The 23,424-nt window shown below is 47.1% G+C and overlaps 1 protein-coding gene across 20 annotated transcripts in view; it reads left to right on the top strand.

Moving 5' to 3' along the window:
- LOC128928149 (myosin-9-like) overlaps nt 1-23,424 on the top strand; it is a 40,483-nt gene that overhangs the window by 12,891 nt on the left and 4,168 nt on the right. For 7 of the 20 annotated variants that reach the window (XM_078341347.1, XM_078341320.1, XM_078341352.1 and 4 more), the window contains 13 exons: nt 11,920-11,991; nt 13,559-13,599; nt 14,141-14,293; nt 15,370-15,597; nt 16,339-16,542; nt 16,688-16,897; nt 17,199-17,351; nt 18,626-18,754; nt 19,471-19,596; nt 20,341-20,541; nt 20,687-20,896; nt 21,198-21,350; nt 21,835-22,248. In XM_078341347.1, coding sequence (XP_078197473.1) covers nt 11,920-11,991; nt 13,559-13,599; nt 14,141-14,293; nt 15,370-15,597; nt 16,339-16,542; nt 16,688-16,897; nt 17,199-17,351; nt 18,626-18,754; nt 19,471-19,596; nt 20,341-20,541; nt 20,687-20,896; nt 21,198-21,350; nt 21,835-22,107 — 2,153 coding nt within the window. In that variant the 3' untranslated portion in view covers nt 22,108-22,248. Of the gene's footprint in view, nt 1-7,077; nt 7,295-7,883; nt 8,059-11,919; nt 11,992-13,558; nt 13,600-14,140; nt 14,294-15,369; nt 15,598-16,338; nt 16,543-16,687; nt 16,898-17,198; nt 17,352-18,625; nt 18,755-19,470; nt 19,597-20,340; nt 20,542-20,686; nt 20,897-21,197; nt 21,351-21,834; nt 22,249-22,518; nt 23,210-23,424 lie in introns of those variants that run through there. The other 13 variants (XM_078341386.1, XM_078341375.1, XM_078341394.1 and 10 more) reach the window with 8 other exon arrangements.

The following is a 23,424-nucleotide window of genomic DNA, read 5'->3' on the forward strand; positions in this document are numbered from 1 at the left end:
AGGTCGAGACCAGCCTGGCCAACAAGGCGAAACCCTATCTCTAGTAAAAATAAAAAAAACAGCCAGGCATGGTGGCAGGCACCTGTAATCCCAGCTACTTGGGAGGCTGAGGCAGGAGAATCACTTGAACCTGGGAGGCAGTGGTTGCAGTGAGCCAAGATCACACCATTACACTCCAGCCTGGGCAACAGAGTGAGACTGTCTCAAAAAAAAAAAAAGTGGAATATTAAGGTCTCCAACTCTTTGTAGAACTGTGTTTCTTTTTTAAATTTTGTCAATTTCCTTGATGCATTTTAGGGCTGGGAAGTTTATGACATATGTTTATGATTATCATGTTTTCTTGGTGAATTGGCCCTTCTATTAATTTAATATCCTTATCTTTTGCAATTTTTTTTGACATAAAGTTTATTTTATCTGATATTAGTATAACAACCCAAGCTCTCTCTTGGTTACTATTTGTGGGGAATATATTTTCCATCCTTTCACTTTCAGTATTTAAATTATTTGTGGAGAAGGAGTCTCTTTATGTTTCCCAGGCTGTTCTTGAACTCCTGGGCTGAAGTGATCTTCTTGCCGTGGCCTCCCAAAGTGTTGGGATTACAGGTGTGAGCCACTGCAGTTAGTCCAATTCAATGATTTTTAGTATATTTAGTATATTTACACAATTATGTAACAATCACCAAAATCTAGCTTAAGGACATTTCATCATCCCAGAAAGAAACTCGTGCTTATCAGAGTCACTTTTCGGTCTCATTCCCAGCCCTAGTCAACCAGTAAGCTGCTTTCCATCCCTGTATTAGGCTGTTCTGGACCTTTCATATAAACGAAATCATGCGACGTGTGTTCTTTTGCATCTGGCTTCTTTCCCGAAGCCTTGCGTTGCTGAGGTTGATCACTGTGGTAGCATGCCTCAGAACTCATTTTTGATTGCTGAATAGTATTCCTTTGTACTCCCCACATTTGAATTCCTTCGTCAGTTGATGGGCATTTGGCTTGTCTCCACTTTTTGGTTCTTGTGAGTGGTGTTGTGAACATTCACCCACAAGTCTTTGCGTGAACATACATTTTCATTGTTCCTGGTTAGATACCTAGAAGTAAAGTTACTGACTTTAAGGAAATTTGACTTTATTTTATTTTATTATTATTTTTGTCCTGAGCCCCTTGCAGTTCTGCTAGAGAAGGCGATTTTATTTTTAACATTTTGAGAAACTGTCATACTATCTTCCAAAAAAGTGGCTGTACCATCTTACATTCCCACTGGCAGTGTATGAGGGCTCTGGTCTCCACGTCCTCTCCAGCACTTGGTGTTACGCGTCTGCTTGGTTGTAGTTATTCTAGTGGGTGGAAAGAGACATCGCGTTTTGGATTAATTTGCATTTTCCTAGTGACTGACGATGTTGAACGCTTTATAATGTGCTTATTGGACATTAAAATATTATCTTTGGAGAAATGTTTCTTCATGTTCTTTTCCCATTTTTAAGTTGGATGTCTTTTAATATTGAGTTGTAAGAGTTCTTCTGGATATATCGGTTATTAGACATAAGATTTATAAATCTTTTTTCCCATTCTGTGGCTGTCTTCCCCTTTCTTGATTGTATCTTTTGCTGTGCCAAAGGTTTAAATTCAGCTGATGCTCAATTTTTTTATTTTCTTGCTTTTTCCCTTTCCTCCTTTTCCAGGTCTCACTAGGTGGCCCTGACTGATCTTCAACTGTGCTGTTGATGTTGTTTCTAAGACATCAGTGCCTTACACAAGATCACAAGAATTTACTCTTACGTTTTCTAAGAGTTTCATTGTTTTCAGTTTTACATTTAGGTCTGTGATCCCTTTTCAGTTAATTTTTGTGTATGGTGTTAGGCAGGGACCCAAATTAATTTATTTGTACATGAATATCCAGTTGCCTCACCACCGTTTGTTGAAAAGTCTGTTTGTGGTTGGAAACTGGTTCATGACTGTCATCCCAGCACTTTGGGAGGCCAAGGCTGGAGTATTGCTTGAGTCCAGGAGTTTAAGGCTACCATCTGCCTAATTCTCCCCATAATTTCTCCAACATCTGCCTAAAAATTGTTGCATTTGCGATGACATGGATGAAACTGGACGACATGATGGTAAGTGAAATAAGCAGAGCACCGAAAGACAAACACTGCATGATGTCATTCATGTGTGGATCCTTACAAAGTTGAACTCTGCTTGGGAACTGATTCATTAAAGCAAATGGAAAGAAAGAAAGGAAAAGAAAAAGGAAAAAAAAAAAATGTTGAACTCATAGAAGCAGAGAGTAGAATGGTGGTTACCCCAGGCTGGGTGTGGGGGAAGAATTAGGCAGATGTTGGAGACATTATGGGGAGAATTAGGCAGATGGTAGCCTTAAACTCCTGGACTCAAGCAATACTCCAGCCTTGGCCTCCCACCACTGTTTCCAACCATGAATAGATTTCTCAACAAACGGTGGTGAGGCAACTGGATATTCATGTACAAATAAATTAATTTGGGTCCCTGCCTAACACCATACACAAAAATTAACTGAAAAGGGATCACAGACCTAAATGTAAAACTGAAAACAATGAAACTCTTAGAAAACGTAAGAGTAAATTCTTGTGATCTTGTGTAAGGCACTGATGTCTTAGAAACAACATCAACAGCACAGTTGAAGATCAGTCAGGGCCACCTAGTGAGACCTGGAAAAGGAGGAAAGGGAAAAAGCAAGAAAATAAAAAAATTGAGCATCAGCTGAATTTAAACCTTTGGCACAGCAAAAGATACAATCAAGAAAGGGGAAGACAGCCGCAGAATGGGAGAAAAGATTTATAAATCTTATGTCTAATAACCGATATATCCAGAAGAACTCTTACAACTCAATATTAAAAGACATCCAACTTAAAAATGGGAAAAGAACATGAAGAAACATTTCTCCAAAGATAATATTTTAATGTCCAATAAGCACATTATAAAGCGTTCAACATCGTCAGTCACTAGGAAAATGCAAATTAATCCAAAACGCGATGTCTCTTTCCACCCACTAGAATAACTACAACCAAGCAGACGCGTAACACCAAGTGCTGGAGAGGACGTGGAGACCAGAGCCCTCACACACTGCCAGTGGGAATGTAAGATGGTACAGCCACTTTTTTGGAAGATAGTATGACAGTTTCTCAAAATGTTAAAAATAAAATCGCCTTCTCTAGCAGAACTGCAAGGGGCTCAGGACAAAAATAATAATAAAATAAAGTCAAATTTCCTTAAAGTCAGTAACTTTACTTCTAGGTATCTAACCAGGAACAATGAAAATGTATGTTCACGCAAAGACTTGTGGGTGAATGTTCACAACACCACTCACAAGAACCAAAAAGTGGAGACAAGCCAAATGCCCATCAACTGACGAAGGAATTCAAATGTGGGGAGTACAAAGGAATACTATTCAGCAATCAAAAATGAGTTCTGAGGCATGCTACCACAGTGATCAACCTCAGCAACGCAAGGCTTCGGGAAAGAAGCCAGATGCAAAAGAACACACGTCGCATGATTTCGTTTATATGAAAGGTCCAGAACAGCCTAATACAGGGATGGAAAGCAGCTTACTGGTTGACTAGGGCTGGGAATGAGACCGAAAAGTGACTCTGATAAGCACGAGTTTCTTTCTGGGATGATGAAATGTCCTTAAGCTAGATTTTGGTGATTGTTACATAATTGTGTAAATATACTAAATATACTAAAAATCATTGAATTGGACTAACTGCAGTGGCTCACACCTGTAATTCCAACACTTTGGGAGGCCACAGCAAGAAGATTACTTGGACCCAGGAGCTCAAGAACAGCCTGGGAAACATCTCTGCGAATAATTTCAATGCTTTAACAGGTGTAGTGGTACAAGCCTGTAGTCTCAGGTACTCAGGAAGCTGAGGCAGGAGCATCACCTGATCCCAAGAGGTTGAGGCTGCCGTGAACCATGATGGCACCACTGCATTTCAGCCTTGGTATCAGAGTGATAACCCTGTCTCTCTTTCTCTCTCTCTCTCTCACACACGCACAATCATTGTACACTTAAAATGGGTAGATTTTAGTTTATAAATTACACCTCTATAAAGCTGTTAATTTTTAAATTATTTTTAATTTAATTTTTTTTTTTTTGAGACAGTTTTGCTGTTTTTACCTAGGCTGGAGTGCAATGACGCAATCTCAGCTCACCACAACCTCCACCTCTCAGGTTCAAGTGATTTTCCTGCCTCAGCCTCCCAAGTAGCTGGGATTCCAGGCTCCCGCTATGATGCCTGGCTAATTTTTTGTATTTTTAGTACAGATGGGGTTTCATTATGTTGTTTAGGCTGGTCTGAAAGTCGTGACCTCAGGTGATCCACCCATCTCGGCCTCCCAAAGTGCTAGGATTACAGACACGAGCCAGGCAGTTTTTTAAGTTCTAAAATTATACTATTTACCCCTAGCACCAAGATTGTAGTCTCAAAATACCATTGCCCAATGAAAGAAAACAAGGCTTCCTGGACAAAATGCTGATTCCAGGTCTAGGCCAGAAATGTGTAAGGAGCCTGGAACATATTATCACTCTGGATAGCAAAGAATCTATAAAGATTATTAGGATGATTTCAACATGTGTAAAGGGCCCATCTGAAGGGCCTCCTTCTAACCAAAGATAGGACATTTTGTACATTAGTAAGGATAATAGTTGCAGTGAATTGAGATATATCAAATACGTTTGAATATCTGCATTCATAATGATCCTTTTGAAAAAATAAAAGTGGGCTGGCACAGCTCCTCATGCCTGTAATTTCAACACTCTAGAAGGCTGAGTTACAAGGATCATTTCATCCAGGAGTTCAAGACCAGCCTGTGCAACACAGGGGGACTTTGTCTCAACAAAAGATTTTTTAAATTACTCAGGTTTGAGGGCCTGTGCCTTTGGTCTCAGCTACTCAGGAAGCTGAGATGGGAGGGTCACCTGAGCTGAGAAGTTTGAGGCTATAGTGGCATGACTGCTTGTCTGCATACCAACCTGGGCAACAAAGCTAGACCCTCCCTAAGTAAATTAATTAATAGAAGTGGTGACCATTGAAGGATATAAATGAAATAGCCCATGATTTTGAAAAATGGTCAACAGAAGAAATGAAGCCATGAACTGGTGTTTTCTATGTAAGTTGTACAAGTGAGTAACAGTTCATAAGAAGCAGCATCTCTTTTTTATATTTACTTCATTTTTTTCTTAATGCAAGGCTCTGCTTGGGGTAGCAGTGTCTCTGTCTTCATGCACAGCTTTTCTTAGGGTAGCAGTATCTCCTCAAAGTGTGGCAGCTCATAAACGAAGAAGGAATGATACAACAATGCCTTCATTGTTCAATCCGTAACTGATCAATGGCCATTAACACCACCAATTAAAAAAAAAAAAAGATCTCCAGAGAGTACACACCTCCTCCCAGAAGAAACTAGCACAGCCTTTTTGCCCTGAATCAAGTCCAGCCTGAATCTCACCAAGTCTTGAGATTAAACTACTAATTTATCAAAACTAGAACAAAGTGAAGAGCAAGTTAACCAACATCACAAGATACAATTAGCAAAATTCACAGTATGAGAAACAGCATAATGAGAATACACTTAGCATAATTCAAAGTGTGGGGAAATGGCCTGATTTATTCAATAAATGGACTGCAAGGGACAGCACAGAGATGAAAGTGGGAAGCTGTCAGGATCAAAAAAACCCTAAGAGGTGAATCACACAATCCCAAAGAGAGACTTTATTTGGATCCTGATTCAAACAATAAATACATGAAATGACTGAAAATTTGGAGCTAGAAGGAGAGTTGACAGTGATAAAGAGCAATGGTATGAGATGGTTGGTTGATGATGGTATTGGGATTATATTTTTTAATGAGTTCTTGTCTCCGGGCATGGCGGTTCACACCTATAATCTCAGTAGTGTGGGAGGTCAAGGCGGGAAGATCCTTTGAATCCAGGAACTGTAGACCAGCCCAGGCAACATAGCAAGACCCTGTCTCTACTAAAATACAATAAAAAGATGAGCTGGGCATGGTGTGAGTCTGTAGTTGCAGCTACTCAGGAAGTTGAGGCAGGAGAGGCCACAGTGAACCAAGATCATGCCACTGAACTCCAGCCTGAGTGACAGAGACCTCGTGTTGAAAGAACAAACAAGAATCGTATCTTTTGGGGTCCAAAGTGGCTCCCGCCGGAGGTCATGGCACTCTCGAAGGGGAGGTCATCAGTTCAAGGTTAACCTGAGCAACCTCATAAGCTCAAACTGATTGGCAAAAAAAAAAAAAAAAAAAAAGAATCGTATCTTTTACAGACATCCACCAAGACGGTCAGGGAGGAAATTCTATGATGTATGGGATTTTTTATAAAATCACGAGAGGAAGAGGAGAAGCATGTAGGAGTATACATGTAACGCGATCGACCGTCAGATAAATACCTGAATCTGCTGCTGAGTAGGTGGAAGCTCACTACACTAGCCTCTTGTTCCAAAAAGCTCTAGAATAGAAAGTTTGTCTAAAAATCCACTTCAGGGATTTGTAACAAGCATTGAATAAGATCGTGTATACAGAGTGTTTTCTCACCACGGCTTGCAGGTAGTCAGCACATAAACATGGTTTTTAGTTTTTTAAAAATCCACTTCAGGGATTTGTAACAAGCATTGAATAAGATCATGTATACAGAGTGTTTTCTCACCACGCCTTGCAGGTAGTCAGCACATAAACATGGTTTTTAGTTTTGTATAGTCCCCGTCCATGAATCACACCCAGAAAAGGTATGTTGTTCACACCAAGAGCTCTGGCCCGCGGACCTTTGTCCACTTGGTGGTAATTCATTGGACTCTCAGGTTTAGAATGAGGAAATACCAGCCTTCAAAGCCCCAGGCCTGCTATGAAATAGTAAAGCCAATGGTCCCAGATGCCTTCATAGCACACCTAGTAAGTAGGACACTTTTCACTCACCTTGTGGGCACGCTTGAGTCCATGCACTCATTTTTCATTCATTTCTTATATGCCGTGTATTGGGTACTCGGGATCCATAATACAGTGGACCCACAATTGACTGGAAGCATCGCTTTCAAAGCATCATTTCAGGATGAGTATTTCGTGTCAAGTGGATTCAAGGAACAGTGCGAAGGATCCATGGCCTCAGTCACCATGAAGAGCCTCCCAAGAGCCAACCTTCCTGGGCACATGTAAGTGAGTGGAGACATGGAACTCACCCTTACAAGGCCTAGAACCTGACAGATCATACAAGACAGAAGCCCAGATAACTAAGAAGGGGACGCTGAAGGTGAGAGGTGGGCCCCAAAGGATTGTGTGAAAATGCTTTGTGTTTGTGGATTTCTCACGCAGAATGAAACCTTTGTTTTTATTCACAGGTTAGACACACTCTCCATATAGAATCTATGAAGGGACATTGCTGAATTTTTTGAGGCCTATAGTGAAAAATGGATTATCTCAGGCAGCTCAGGATGAATAATGCAGTCACCAAGAGGGGCAGGGTGGCCACAGGTGGCCAGCAGCAGGAATGGGCATTGTGAGCCATTGGATGGGGTTGTGAGAAGTGGCATTGTGAGTCACTGGCCTGACTTTGTTGTTTCCTGGCAATCAGGTGACATAGGAGGCTTTGTGGGGGACAGGCATCAGCCAGGACCAGCAGCCTTCAGTCGGAAGCTGGTAGTGGGAGGAGGAGGAGCTCCGACTGCTCTCACGGAAGTGTTTGTTCCCTTGGCGCTTGCTCTGTTGCTTTGTTTTTTCCTTTGTTTTATTTTATTTTGTCTGTTGCTTTTTTTTTTTTTTTGCGTGTTGCTTTGTTTTGTTTTCTTCTTTTTTTTTGTTTGTTTGTTTTTTTATTTTATTTTATTTTGTGTTACTTTGTTGTTACAGTCCCCTTGTGGATCACCCATGGGGAATTGTCTATGCCCCAGCGCTGGCCCCAGTTGTGCCTGCTGTGAGCCTCGTGGCCAGTCTGTGGCATCTACCACTCCAGAGCCTGCCGTGTTACATACTGGAGTGGTGGAGGTGCAGGACGCGCGGCCCGGAAAATCAAAGAGGCGCAAAGGTAAAGAAGCCATGGGTGCCATTTGCTCTCTGGCACATCTCTGGCCACCACCTCCCCACCTCCTTCCCATCCCATCACCCCAGAGACATCCTCAGCTTCCAGCTCCCTCCTGCCTATAGCCAGCTTTCCCGGGGCTGGGCATGGGGGACAAAGGCTAGTCCTGCCTCTTGTCTTCATTGTTGAGCCTTCTTGCTTGAGGCCTTTTTGGTCTAGTCTCTCCCTTTCCCTGGTGAAAATTCAGATACTCCAGTTTTGGAGTCTCCATCCCATTCTCTAGCCTTGGCTGTCCAGCTACTATGGCATCTCAGTGAAGGAGCCAGTTAAAGGCCCAATGATTTCTTTTCTCCTATTCGATAGAGAAGCTAATAATTGGGATAATTGAGACTCAAATATTTGGAGACTTGTTAAATTTGAAATAGAGTTTGCCATGGAAGAGATTATATGGTGTTCTTAATAGATGGTTTGAAGTCACCTTGACAGAAGCAGCTTTATGTCTTCCAATTGTAATTTGAAAACCGAAGGAAAAATTGAGGGACATGCTTAAAATGACTGCAAAAGGTGTGAAATGTTACTGCCCGAGCTGTAAAAAAGCTGTTTTTGTTGTGGTTTTACCCAAAAGTGTAGCCGTGGAGCTCTGATTACTTCAACATTCCCACTTTGACGTGAACGTCTCTTCAGCCCTACTCCAGTAACTTCACGGGCTTAGTTTACCTCCTTGTTCTGAAAGACAGGTAGAGCTAGCTCATGGTTACAGGTTCCAAAAGAGATGAAATGACTTTAGACTTGAATTTGGAAGGTAAAGACTTGGAGTTAGAAGTCCAGACCCTGCCTGTGGAAAAGAGTTTGTTTTCATGGCTCCCCTTCCTACAGGATGGAAAAGGGGAGGAGAGAGGAAACATTTCATGTTTTTGCTATGGTCAAATTGAAGACAAAAACTAACACTTGTAAGACAGGAGAGGAGCATTTAGGTACAAAATCAGTCAAACATTTGTGTATCACTGCATTCGTTGAGCAAATGGAAGCTACCAGACTCAGAAAACCAGAGATGCTAATGGAACTGACATTAGTAACCAGGGGTTTCTACTGAGTTCAGTGCTCAGGGTGACTTTTAATAACACCCACCCTCCCCTCCACACACACACTTTTCTCAGGACTGGAAAGCTCAGGCAGCCCAGGATGAATAATGCAGTCACACAGAGGGGAAGAAGCAGGGATCGGCATTGTGAGCACCTGGGTGGGGCTGTGGGGCAGGGCATTGTGAGCACCTGGGTGGGGCTGTGGGGTGGGGCATTGTGAGCCACTGTGTAGAGCAGGTACTTACTCTAAACCCTGCCTATAGGTAAAAAGATTTTAATGTAAAAAGACCTTCAATTGTCCCACACCTTCCTTCTGAACCATCCCTTCCCTATGGTATACACGCTCCACTGTGAGGGGTAATGGCACAGGGATCCACCATCTTGTCTTGCCACCACTCAAGACACAGACATGGCTTCTGTTTATCAGTCCTTATTAAATGTTTCTTTCTAAGAAAAAAAAATAAGCTGGTACTTCTACATAAAGGAGAAGTATGGAGCTGTAAAAAAGAGTAAGATGTCTTTTTATTGCTATGGAGTGATTCCCAAGATAGGGTACGCAGAAAAGCAAAGAGAACATGCAGTAATATACACGAAAGAAAGCAGGCGAAATAATGTGTATTTCATTATTTAAAAATAAAAGCCAATGTTGGGGAAGTCTTGATGATGACCTGTGACAGTTTCCTTCTAACTTCACTGGGCAGCCAAAGTGCATATTTTCTCAAGATTTCATTTTGCTATGGGATCTGCAGAGGACGCTAACTGTGCACTTTTCGCCTTTGAGTTGGAGAAAACTTCGCTTTGTGATTCATTGTGCATTACGTGGTATACAGACTGCTCTTTCATTTTATTCTATCCTCTCAATATTTCGAGTCAGGTGTAAAATGGGAATTATACTGTGTTACATATGAGAAGGCTGGTTCTAAGAAGAAGACTCAGTACATCAAGAGTGTAAATTTTAGATTTATGGCATATAAAACTAGAATTTACAAAAAGGCATGCATATGACCTGCTTTAAATAGTACCCTTTATAAAAAAAAAAAAAAAAAAAAAAAAAACAACTTTTTTTTCTTAGCTTACTAAAGCAATTAAGCCTCAGGATGAAAACAGCAATATTAGATGATGAGAAATAAAATGGGGTTACTTGTGACACAGTAATGCTTTTTATTGTGAAAAGACAGGGTCTTGCTTTGTCACCCAGGCAGTGGCGTGATGATAGCTCACTGCAGTCTCAATCTTCTAGGCTCAAAAGATCTTCCCACAACAGCCTTCCATGTAGCTAGGGATACAAGGGCTCACCGCCACATCTGGTAATTTGTAGATTTTTTGTAGAGACGAGGTCTCACTGTGTTGCCCAGGTTGGTCTCAAACGTCTGACCTCAAGCAGTTCTTCTGCCTTAACCTCCAAAACTGTCAGGATTACAGCCATGGGCCAGCACACCTACCCCGGAAATGTTCCTAAAAGTCTGAAACAATAAGTTAAATGCTATTAAGAAATATGTAAAAAGATAAACATATACTATGGCATATGAAATGTCACCGTTCAGTCATGGTCACAACAGTGATTAAAATATCCAACAGTTGAGGCAAGTCTGAGAACAGAGAGGGACGTACAGGATTGGTTTGGAAGCCAGAATTAGGATTGTCAGAGCTGGGAAAGCAGAAGCAAGGCAAGAGTGTGTGCAGGAGTGGGGCACACAGCCGCTCCGTGGTATGCCATGTGTCCTCTTTTACGGCAGGCCAGCTCCAGCCCAGCAGATGAGAATCACCTGATGGGTGGAAAGAGTGGATTCAGGTAAAATCTCAGACTGTGCATCATAACGGAGAGACTTAAAATATTTGCCTTATGGGTCATAAAACTACTAAAAGTGACAACATAGGGATCATAGAGTAGGTCAGTAAATGCAGTAAGCCACCTGCCACATCTCCATAGCCTCAACCATCCCACAGAAACACTGGGGCAGCAGGATTTCACAGAGCTTGTGAGAATAGCTCTCGGTCCAGGGTCCCGGGCATGATCTAGAGGACTCGGGTGTTCCGGGATCTCTCTCCCCGGGGAACCAACCACATGATTACCTCAGACCTATCATTCCTCACTGTGGTGACTGGGCAAGTCACTCAAAATGTCTGAATTTGAATTCACTGAATTTGAAAATAGGGGTTGTAGCCCCTTCCCTGCCTGTCCTTTGGGGATCAGGGAAATCACAGATCTCTGTCATGAGCTGGAAATCATGTGGCCATGGAAACTGTGAAGTCACTTTCCATCCTAATCCTGCGCAGACATGCAAGCTCCCTCTCTGTAGTCAACCACTACCAAGTGTCTGGATTATTTTTCCTGACATTGATTGAACATTTTAGGGCATTTACAAAAACATGAGTCTTTTTAAGTCTTTATCTGCATTTCATCCTTTTAGACACTATAGAGATTAGTAGGTCTATAGCCTAGATCTAATAATGTTTCCACATCTAAGAATAGGGAAGAGAGGCACAGATGGGTTCATATCCCTCTTCCAGGTATGTGCAGATTCTAAGTAGGATTTGAACCCAGCCTATTTTTTTGGTAACTTGGAACTTCTGCTTTTCTATATTGTCTCATCTGAATAAAGGTATCTGCCTGCACAAACAAATCTCCCTAGAACCCAGATCTAATTCAGGTAGCATTGAAAAGCACTCGGTGAAAACTAGGATCAAAAGTTTAAACTGAGAACGTTTTTACTAATTTCTCTGTGGTCCTCTGCCAGCAAGGTGTCAAGCATTGTCTTTATTATGATACATTTCTGCCTTGCAGGTTTGGCTGGCCGTGCCAGGAGCTGGGTAGCAAAGAGGAGGCGCAAGAAAATTTGCCGCAGTGAAAATGAAGGTAGTGTGGAAATTATATCATGAAGTTGATTGAAGCAAATAATTTCAGTTTACTCATCCAGTGCCCCATATGAGAGAAACTCAGTAAATGCTGTGTCAGTTTCTTCATTTATTTCATTTGTGCCCATTGAAATGCATTTAATCAACGGGTGACGCAACTACACAAGGAAAGTTACGTTGACAACTTAGAGTTTGGTTCTTTTTGTTTCTTTATTTTTGTGAGAAAGTCTCATTTTGTCACCCAGGAGTGCACTGGTGCAATCACAGCTCATTGCAATCTTGACCTCCCCATGTTCAGCTGATCCTTCTACCTCAGCCTCCCAAGCAGTTGGCTGTAATGCACATGCTTTATATTAAGCTATTTTTTTTTTAATGTTAGAGACAGGATTTCACCATGTTGCCCAGGCTTGGTTCACTTTTGATAGTAAAGGACATCTCGAATATTTAGACGTTTGCTTTCAGTTTGGGCAATTATGAATACAGCAGATATAAACCTTCTTGTGTCTTGTTTGGAAACAATTTTTACAATGTAACTAAGGCAATGCTAAAATTATGGTTACTTGTATGGTAAGACTACCTTTCTTTGTGAGAATTTTGGTAGAATTTACCGGTGAATTCATCTGAAGGTAGTGTTTTGTTTTGTTTTTTGAGAAGATACTAATTATTGATTCAATTTCTAAAATAAATATAGGCCTATTTAGATGATTCATTTATCTTGAGAAAATTAGCTCATTTCATATAATGTATCCAAGTGTGAGCACAGATGTGTTCACAATATTCCTTTATTATTATTTTTGATTCCACTTGTCTTCAACTGATATTATTGGTACATCGTGACTTCCTTCTTTTCCATTGTGGTTAGACAAGGTAGAGGTTCATCAATGTTTTTGATCTTTTCAAATAACTGGTTTTTGGTTTTGTTGATTTTCTCTGATTTCCTGTTTTTTATTCCTTTAATTTCTGCAATCATTATGTATTTTTCCTCTATTTGACATTACACTGCTGTTTTTCTTTCATTGCCGAAGGTGGAAGCTAGATTATGAATTTAGATTTTTCTCATTATTGACACAGCATCATGAATGTTACTCACTGAATATATCATTAAAATGCACAGTTAATAACTAAAATAATAAATATGTGTGCTTTACTACAATTTTAAAAATACAACAGGATAGATAATTGTTGTATCAGGATATGCAGATCCACAGAAGTTAAATAATCCTGTAATGTTTCATAAAATGTTGGGATTCATCTAGACCTTCACGTGGGCAGCAGATCTGATGAGATGCTCTCGCTGAGCCATGCAGTGTCTTTCTGTATTAACCGGTTCTCAGACTATTTCACAGTGATGAGGTTGCTGTAGCTAGAAAACCCAAGGTTCTTTGGTTTCTTTCTGCCCCTCTCCTTTGCCTTCCTTCAACACCAAGGAGAGTGGTCCAGCAGCAGCTCAGTCCATGCTTGTCAGCAGCCCAGCTCCATACACTGCAGCTTCAGTCCACGTCCCCCAAGCCTCCTTGTGGGATTCCTCACAGCACCAGTGCACTGACTGTCTCTCTGTGTCCTCCTAGCTCCCGTTCAAGACCCGGAGGAGGAGACGTCACCTGAGATAGTAAGATGCATTTCTTTGTCTTGAAGAGAAATATCTTTTTCTGGGGCTTCTAGAATGTCAAGTGAGTATCATTTTTGACTGCCATTGTGAATCAGGCCTCAGCTGTCATAGACTCCAGCTACCAGTCACTGGAGCTTATGACCAACTGAGGCCTGATTGATGATGTCAGTCCAAAGGTGACATCACTGACAAGTTAGTAGTGAGCCTATTTCTCAGTAGCAACATTTTCTTCCTGAAAAATAATTTTGTATTTGGCAGCCAACATGGACTTGCTCAATATCCCATGAAAAACCAGGTTCCCGGAAGGTGGACTCCTCCTGGAAGGCCCCTCTGCCTATTAGCTCTAGAGCCCATCAGATTGCCCATGCTCCTTTTCATCCTGGGGGCGCGGTCTCTGCATTCTCCCAACTCCCACCAGGTCCTTACGTGGTCATCCCGTGAATCAGCAGAACCGGCTCCTCCCTCTTCTCCAGGGTGTGGGGTCCCTGGGGTTCAGAAACTACTCTCCTGAGCACCCGCATTTATCTCATCCCGGGATTAGGAGCTGCTGCAGGAGGAGAACCGGCAGAAGCTGGGCCTGAGCACCAACCTCAAGCAGGTGGAGGATGAGAAGAATTCCTTCTGGGAACAGCTGGAGAAGGAGAAGGAGGCCACGCACAACCTTGAGAAGCAGATTGCCACCCTCCATGCCCAGGTTTGGAGGCCCAGGGAACTGGCCAGATGCTGCAGGCTGGAGAGCTGCTGGCCTGGGCACTGCAGGACAGACTGCTGCTGAGCCAGCCTATTGCTCTTTTCCAGGGAAGCCCCCCTCCCCACTGCTGTCCCACATCAGTGCTCTTAGCCTGAGGCCATAAGAGAGGAATCCAGGGGTCTGTGGACTTAGATGGGGGACACCACTATTTTCACTGCTATTTTATACTTTATGTTCACCAGTCTAGCTACAATGTAGCACTGCTTCCATTATGAACATAGCCACAAGCCATGGTGCTGGCAGTCCCTGTGCCCTTGTCACCTGGAGAAATGGCCAGTTACCCTGTTAGGGTCATGGCTCAGCTCCTTGGCCTCGTGATTGCCAGGCCTGCGCTGAGTTTGCTATCTGATGTGCTACCTGGGGTCACGTGGCTTCCTGAGTGATGGCAACTGCATTTCTCTATACTGGTTGCCTGGGTGATCCCTTATGTTTATTTCATGCCTGTTAAAACATTGTCATGAGAAGGAGTCCCTAGTCCTCTCTATAGAATGTCAAGGGGTCCGTAGACTAATGTCAGGGTCCCTGTCGTAGATCCTATTTTAGGCCTCCACGTGGCGGGCCAGAAGGCCTGATCCACCTCCAGATGGGCTGGGAGTTCATTCCAAAGTCAGGGTAGGAGTCGCCTTCGAGCGCATGTGGTTGCAGGTTTATCTGCAGATGCAAGGGCTGAGTTATGGGGACCCCGTGTACACCCCCACAGGGCACTGGCCTTGCTCTCTGGGGGTGGTCCCCCAGAGAGCGAGAGGCTTGGTGTGGATGAGGGCTTGGAATCCCCTCAGCGGGCCTAGGAGTCAGCCTCCCCGCAGCTTCACACACTAGATGGATGCCTTTCTGCAGAAACTCCATTTGTCTTGCCCCCATGGAGAGGGAAGTGACTGGGGGAGGCAGTTTCATAACTGGGCGCATCCCTGGTGCCCCTTTCACAGTGTGGCAGGCAGGCTCCCAGCTGTCCCAGGGACAGGTGTGTCACCTGAGCAGGTGCCATCTCAGGCATCTGCTTATTCCTTGCTCCTGCCCAGGTGGCCGACATGACGAAGATTGAGGACAGTGTGGGGTGCCTGGAAACCTCAGAGGAGGTGAAGAGGCAGCTCCGGAAGGACCTGAAGGGCCTGAGCCAGGGGCACAAGGACAAGCTGGAGAATACCAAGACATGTCTGCAGCAGGAGCTGGACGACCTGCTTGTGGACCTGGACAACCAGCGCCACATGGTGTGCCACCTGGAGGAGAAGCAGAAGAAGTTTGACCAGGTGTGTAGCCATCCACCCCATCTTTTGCATTTTCTCTCCTTCTGGCACTCAGCCCAAGGCGAGGACCTCATCAGAGAAACCCTGGGCTCCCTCGAGACCTTGCCCGGGAGGGGTCATGCGGGGCCAGCACTTACAGGCTTGGGGAGAAGGCCAGCGGAAGAGGGTGTCTTCATGCAGTGGGTTGAGGAGGAACTTTTCCTTTCTGGGTTTTCACGTTTTTTTTCAGATTTTCTATAATGAATTGGTTTTCCCATCATCTAAACCATTTATTTGTGCATCCATATTGCTTCCTTATTCCAAAAGATCTGAGGGAAGGTGAGGGAGATGTGAACACCAGGGCGGGACAGACATCGAGCATGGAACTGTGGCGGCCGGGTCCAGCCCGCTGCGTTTTGGGGAGAAAGCTGCATCAAACGCACACACACACTGTCGTTCTTGTGTTGGCTCTGGTTGTTGCGCTGTGGTAGTGGGGTTGGGTTTCTGCAGAGACTGTGGGGCCTGTATACCCTAAAGAATGCACTCTTGACTGGGCATTCTTATATGCCTATAAGCTCAGAACTTTGGGAAGCCAAGGTGGGCGGATCACCAGGTCAAGAGTTCGAGAGCAGCCTGGCCAACATGGTGAAACCCCATCTCTACTAAGAATACAAAAATTAGCTTGGGCCCAGCTGCTCTGCCCTGCTGGGGGCTGTAGCTCGGAGCCTGTGGGGCTGAGCCTCATGATGCCCCTCTCTTTCCCAGCTCCTGGCAGAGCAGAAGACCATCTCTGCCAAGTATGCAGAGGAGCGTGACCGGGCCGAGGCCGAGGCCCGAGAGAAGGAGACCAAGGTGCTGTTGCTGGCCCGGGCCCTGGAGGAAGCCATGGAGAAGAAGACGGAGCTGGAGCAGCTCAACAAGCAGATCCGCATTGAAATAGAGCACTTCCTGAGCTCCAAGGGCAAGAGCGTGAGTGCTGGGCCTGGCAGCCAGGTCTTGGAAGGGGCCCGAGTGGGGTCATCACAGAGGGTCAATGCATACACACCTTTCGGGTGTAGCAGACCCAGGTCCCTGCCAGTCCCTTTGCTCCTGACTTGGGCTCTCTGGGGCTCAGGTTTATGAGCTGAAGTCCAAGTGGGCTCTGGAGCAGCAGGTGGAGGAGATGAAGATCGCCCTGGAGGAGATGGAGGATGAGCTGCAGGACACTGAAAATGCCAATCTGCAGCTGGAGGTCAACCTGCAGGCCATGAAGATCCAGTTCGAGCAGGACCTGCAGGGCCGGGACGAGCAGAGTGAGGAGAAGGTGCAGCAGCTGGTCACACAGGTGTGTGTGGGCTCCTGCTACCCCACGGTGGCCAGGGTTGCCCTGGCTTCACCCAGGCTTCCATTTCCTCCTTCTACCTGGATTGTGTTAGGGCCCTGGACCTCGCCTCCCGTCCCCTGTCCCTCCTGTCCAGTCCCCTGACCATTGGGTCAGCGACTCACCTTCTTAGAGTTCTTCGAGTCAGTAATGCCCACTGGCTTCCGGAGGCCCCGCAGATCCTGCAGAGACACCTGGGTTCAGAGCCAGACCAGGGTCTCTGAGTGGGTCCAGCTTCCCAAGCTGTCAGTGTTCCTTCCTCCAGGTGTGGGACATAAAGGCAGAGCTGGAGGATGAGAGGAAGAGTCACTCCATGTCAGTGGCCGCCTGGAAGAAGCTGGGGATTGACCTGGAGGCGCGCATCGACTCGGCCAACAAGAACCAGGATGAAGCCGTCGAGCAGATGCGGAAGTGGCGGGTAAGGGCGGGCAGTCCCCAGCTGAGCCAGCTACATGCGAGGGCACTGGGGAGGTTCTGGGTGCTTCCAGCCCCATCTCACTAATGGAGACAGGCTCAGAGGTGAGTGGAAACAATAGTCCAACAGCAAACTTGCAGAACGGTGCATGGCTGAGTACATGAAACACAGAAGCAAACAGGCAAGTGCAGGCCTAGGCATGGGGGAGTTCAGAAGGTCTCACCCAGTGCAGACTCCAGCATCAGCTGCGTCCTGACGCTCCAGCCTTCTGGGCTCCGGTGTGATGGTTCCGAGAAGCAGCTTAGAGTGTGGGATACATACTTGGAAATTTTCACCTCACCAATAATTGAAGAATAATGAACACATTAAAAACAGCTCTGATATGTCATATCATGTAGCAAGAATAACCCTAGGTTTAAAATACATTTGAGTCAGTGTCTTGCTCTTTTGCCCAGGCTGGAGTGCAGTGGCACAATCTTGTGTCACCAGAACCTCTGCCTCTTGGGTTCAGGCGATTCTCCTGCCTCAGCCTCCCGAGTAGCTGGGATTATAGGTGTGTGTTCCCATGCCTGGCTAATTTTCGTATTTTTAGTAGAGATGGCGGTTCACTGTGTTGGCCAGGGTGGTCTCAAACTCCTGACCTCGTGATCTGACAGCCTCAGCCTCCCATAGTGCTGGGATTACAGGCGTGAGCTGCTGTGCCTGGGCAAAAAAAAATCCGTAAAAGCTAACTGTGGGCAAGGTTGTGGGGCACAGATACTCTGCTGTTGGCATGTTCTGCTGCTGTGGACTGGCTGCACACACCCAGTCGTGCACTTTGGCTTGGGGAATCTGTTTTTGGAGTTATCTGCAAATGGAAAAAAAGAGTATTTGACAAAAATCTTTAGCATTAAAACAAATGGGAGGTGGGTAACAAAAGGAAAGGTGTTTCCTGCCTGTGGTGGGGACACCTGCCAGGCTGGGCACTGGTTTAAAGCGGCGGGTGCGCATTAGGGGTGGCACCGTGGGCACTGGTCTCCCGCCCACAGAGGGGACAGAAGTGGAGAATGAAGCTCAGCCTGGGCTTGCGTCCACAGTGATCAACACTGTCAAAGTGTGAGTTATGAAGTGGGACACAGATTTTTGTCCTCAGTTGCTTTTTCTCCCTGTCACCATGGTTGGTTAAATATCGAGCAGAGTACAGCCATCCCTGTGTGCGAGATGACGCTCGAGGGTGGGGGTGGAGGGCCGAGGGCCAAGGACCTGGGTGGGGTGCCAAGCCTCTGTCCCTGCCCCAGGCCCAGGTTAAACACTGCATGCGTGAGCTGGACGACACCCGCGCCTCTCGCGAGGAGATCCTGGCCCAGGCCAAAGAGAATGAGAGGAACCTGAAGAGTGTGGAGGCTGAAATGATCCACTTGCACGAGGTGGGTGGGATGGCAGTGGAGAGTGGCACTGCTGCCCTGCAGCTAGCAGGTCGCAGCACAGGGCTTTCAGCAGAGGGCTAGGGTCTGACTCAGCTCTCCTGTTACAAAAGGATTCCCTCCAGGGTTCCATTACATAGTGGGCCTCCCTGGTATGATGAGATTGTGTGAGTGAAATGCCTCACATCAGATGAGGCTCCGTGGCTGCCACCACCTGCCGTGACCGATGGTCTCAGCATCCCCATAGCTGCCCTGTCCATGTCGCACCTGAGCCAGTCCTGAAGTGTTTCCTGGGTCTAGAGGGTGCCCTGCAGTGTGACTTGCCGGGTGTGACTGCGTCCAGGGTGTAGTCGTCTCCTGCCTGCAGGCTCTGGAGCTGACTCCAGACTCTGGCTACCCTGAGCAGCAGGGCAGCAGTGAGCGGCTCTGTCCACGTGGTCTGCCCTGCTTAGGCCAGGACACTTGTTAGTCATCAACACACCCTGGCACCTGGCTTGATTCCTAGCACTTAAATGTAGTTCAGTTTTATGAACATACAATGCTTTTCAACTATGACTTTAGGGGGGCACCAGCCCTGTGAGCTAGAGGAATCCTGGAGGAAGAGCTTTCTGGGGAGGTGGGGCTGGGGAAGGGCTTGAGAGGAGGGTGCCCAGGGCTGGGAAGGATGGTCTTGTGGGGCTGTGGCTGCCTTCAGGTCACATTCTGGATCTCTGTGGCAGGAACTGGCAGCCACGGAGCGTGCCAAGCGCCAGGCCCAGCAGGAGCGGGACGACCTGCTCGTGGACCTGGACCACCAGCGCCAGATAGTGTGCCACCTACAGAAGAACCAGAAGAAGTTTGACCAGGTGTGTAGCCATCCACCCCATCCTTTGCATTTTCTCTCCTTCCGGCACTCAGCCCAAGGCGAGGGCCTCATCAGAGAAACCCTGGGCTCCCTCGAGACCTTGCCCGGGAGGGGTCGTGCGGGGCCAGCACTTAGAGGACCAGCACTTGGGGAGAAGGCCAGCGGAAGAGGGTGTCTTCATGCAGTGGGTTGAGGAGGAACTTTTCCTTTCTGGGTTTTCATGTTTTTTTCAGATTTTCTATAATGAACTGGTTTTCCTGTCATTTAAGCCATTTATTTGTGCATCCATGTTGCTTCCTCATTCCAAAAGATCTGCGGGAAGCTGAGGGAGATGTGAACACTGGGGCGGCATAGACATTGAGCATGGAACTGCGGCGGCTGGGTCCAGCCTGCTGCGTTTTGGGGAGAAAGCTGCATCAAACGCACACACACTGTCGTTCTTGTGTCGTCTCTGGTTGCGCTGTGGTAGTGGGGTTGAGTTTCTGCAGAGACTGTGGGGCCTGTATACTCTAAAGAATGCACTCTTGACTGGGCATGGGATTATATGCCTATAAGCCCAGAACTTTGGGAAGCCGAGGTGGGCGGATCACCAGGTCAAGAGTTCGAGAGCAGCCTGGCCAACATGGTGAAACCCCATCTCTACTAAGAATACAAAAATTAGCTTGGGCCCAGCTGCTCTGCCCTGCTGGGGGCTGTAGCTCGGAGCCTGTGGGGCTGAGCCTCATGGTGCCCCTCTCTTTCCCAGCTCCTGGCAGAGCAGAAGACCATCTCTGCCAAGTATGCAGAGGAGCGTGACCGGGCCGAGGCCGAGGCCCGAGAGAAGGAGACCAAGGTGCTGTCGCTGGCCCGGGCCCTGAAGGAAGCCATGGAGCAGAAAGTGGAGCCGGAGCGGCTCAACAAGCAGTTCCGCGTGGAGATGGACCTCATGAGCTCCAAGGGCAAGAGCGTGAGTGCCGGGCCTGGCAGCCAGGCCTTGGGAGGGGCCCGAGCGGGGTCATCACAGAGGGTCAACGCATACACACGTTCCGGGTCTAGCAGACCCAGGTCCCTGCCAGTCTCTTTGCTCCTGACTTGGGCTTTCTGGGGCTCAGGTCCATGAGCTGAAGTCCAGGCGGCTTCTGGAGCAGCAGGTGGAGGAGTTGAAGACCCAGCTGGAGGAGCTGGAGGATGAGCTGCAGGACACTGAAAACGCCAATCTGCGGCTGGAGGTCAACCTGCAGGCCATGAAGATCCAGTTCGAGCGGGACCTGCAGGGCCGGGACGAGCAGAGTGAGGAGAAGCAGCAGCAGCTGGTCAGACAGGTGTGCGTGGGCTCCTGCTACCCCACGGTGGCCAGGGTTGCCCTGGCTTCACCCAGGCTTCCATTTCCTCCTTCCACCTGGATTGTGTTAGGGCCCTGGACCACGCCTCCCCTCCCCTGTCCCTCCTGTCCGGTCCCCTGTCCCTCGGGTCAGCGACTCACCTTCTTAGAGTTCTTTGAGTCAGTAATGCCCACTGGCTTCCGGAGGCCCCGCAGATCCTGCAGAGGCACCTGGGTTCAGAGCCAGAGCAGGGTCTCTGAGTGGGTCCAGCTTCCCAAGCTGTCGGTGTTTCTTCCTCCAGGTGCGGGAGATGGAGGCAGAGCTGGAGGACGAGAGGAAGCGGCACTCCACGGCAGCGGCAGCCCGGAAGAAGCTGGAGATTGACCTGGAGGCGTGCATCGACTCGGCCAACAAGAACTGGGATGAAGTCATCGAGCAGCTGTGGAAGTGGCGGGTAAGGGCGGGCAGTCCCCAGCTGAGCCAGCTACATGCGAGGGCTCTGGGGCGGGAGCCTGGCAGGGTGGCACCTCTTGGGAAGGTCCTGGGTGCTTCCAGCCTCATCTCACTAATGGAGACACAGGCTCAGAGTTGAGTGGAAACAACAGTCCAACAGCAAACTTGCAGAATGGTGCATGGTTGAGTACATGAAACACAGAAGCAAACAGGCAAGTGCAGGCCCAGGCATGGGGGAGTTCAGAAGGCCTCACCCAGTGCAGTATTTAGCATCAGCTGCGTCCTGACGCTCCAGCCTTCTGGGCTCCGGCGTGATGGTTCCAAGAAGCAGCCTAGAGTGTGGGATACATACTTGGAAATTTTCACCTCACCAATAATTGAAGAATAATGAACACATAAAAACAGCTCTGATATGTCATATCATGTAGCAAGAATAACCGTAGGTTTAAAACACATTTGAGTCAGAGTCTTGCTGTTTTGCCCAGGCTGGTGTGCAGTGGCGCAATCTTGTGTCACCACAACCTCTGCCTCTTGGGTTCAGGCGATTCTCCTGCCTCAGCCTCCGGAGTAGCTGGGATTATAGGTGCGTGTCCCCATGCCTGACTAATTTTCGTATTTTTAGTAGAGATGGCAGTTCACTCTGTTGGCCAGGGTGGTCTCAAACTCCTGACCTCATGATCTCACAGCCTCGGCCTCCCAAAGTGCTGGGATTACAAGCATGCACCACCATGCCTAGCCTTCATGGGGCCTTTTTTTAAGCACCAGTAGTCAGTTTTGGATGTGAATTTTCTGCCGTGTGGTAGTAGGTCCCTGTCTGTGCACCGGCTGTGGTTCACCTGTGTACCCACTGTGGTGTCACCTGTTTTACGAGTTGGATCAAAAGGTGGCATTTTACACTTTTCTGCGTTTCTTGTTGTAACTGTTTCTGTTCGCCTGAACTCTGTGTGCTGCTGTTGTGTATGAAGATGTCTGACCACTAAATATTCTGTGGGAAGATTGTTTTGAGAGCGGACCTGTTTAGCTGAGCTGTGGCTCCCAAGGCTCCGCCTTGTTTTGGTGGGAGCAGCCAGGCGCCTGATTTCCCTCTCGAATTTGCTGTGGGATTTGTGTGCTGTGCTGTGGCCTCCCTGGCCAGGCCCCACTGACTCTGCCTCTGCCTCTGCCCCCAGGCGTGGGGACCTGCCGTTTGCCCCAACGAATGCTCAGACGAGGTGGATGGCAAAGCAGATGGAGCTGAGGCCAAACCTCCAAATAAGCCTCCTCTCCTGCAGCCTCAGATGGACAGGCGGACACTGCAGCCTCTTCTTCCCAGACCCTGCCGCACACCTCCCTTGACCTTGGGACTGCTGTGAACGTGCCTCTTACCCGCATCCCATCTTTCTTCAGGCCCGAGGGTAGTTTACCTGCACAGTTGATTCAGCATGGTTAAAAATCTGCCACCTGCACAGATATTCTTGAAAGCAGAAAAAAAGGTTTTCTTTTAATAAAATCCTGAGGCTTTCTCACTGCCTTTCTTTAGAAGAGAGTAGCTTGTCCTCACGGGTCTACATTGGTTGCCGAATTTACCTGTATTCCTAACCGTTTTCTATATGCTGCATTGAGCCTTACGGCAAGAAGGCATTTTTTTAAAAAAAGGAAACAAACTCTCAAATCATGAAGCGATATGAAAACTGCATATGTCTACAAAGCTCTGAATTCAGGTCCCAGTTGCTGTCACAAAGGAGCGGGTGGAACTCCCGCCCTCCCCCGTCTTATATAATAAAAATTTCTGAGCATGTGTGGCAGCAGTCACCACTGCAGTAAGCTGGTCTACAGATGTTTTCCACCGAACACCACAGTAAACAGTGCCATGTGCTACCAGCTGTGTCTGTAGCATTTGTCTGTGGCAGGGGGGCCCCGGATGGGACTGGGCCTCGCTCCTGTGGCCAGTGCCAGCTCTGCATTGTGAGGGAGCCAGACTGGCTGTTGCGTAGGCTGGGCTAGCTGTGGGCAGTTGCGCAGAAAAGGAAAGGTGGAAAGGTGGGCCGGGCCAGATCTGAGGAGGCTAAGAGTATCTTAGAAACCTTGGTTTAAGG

Source organism: Callithrix jacchus, chromosome 1, assembly GCF_049354715.1.
Source record: "Callithrix jacchus isolate 240 chromosome 1, calJac240_pri, whole genome shotgun sequence".
In the NCBI taxonomy this organism is placed as follows: domain Eukaryota; kingdom Metazoa; phylum Chordata; class Mammalia; order Primates; family Cebidae; genus Callithrix; species Callithrix jacchus.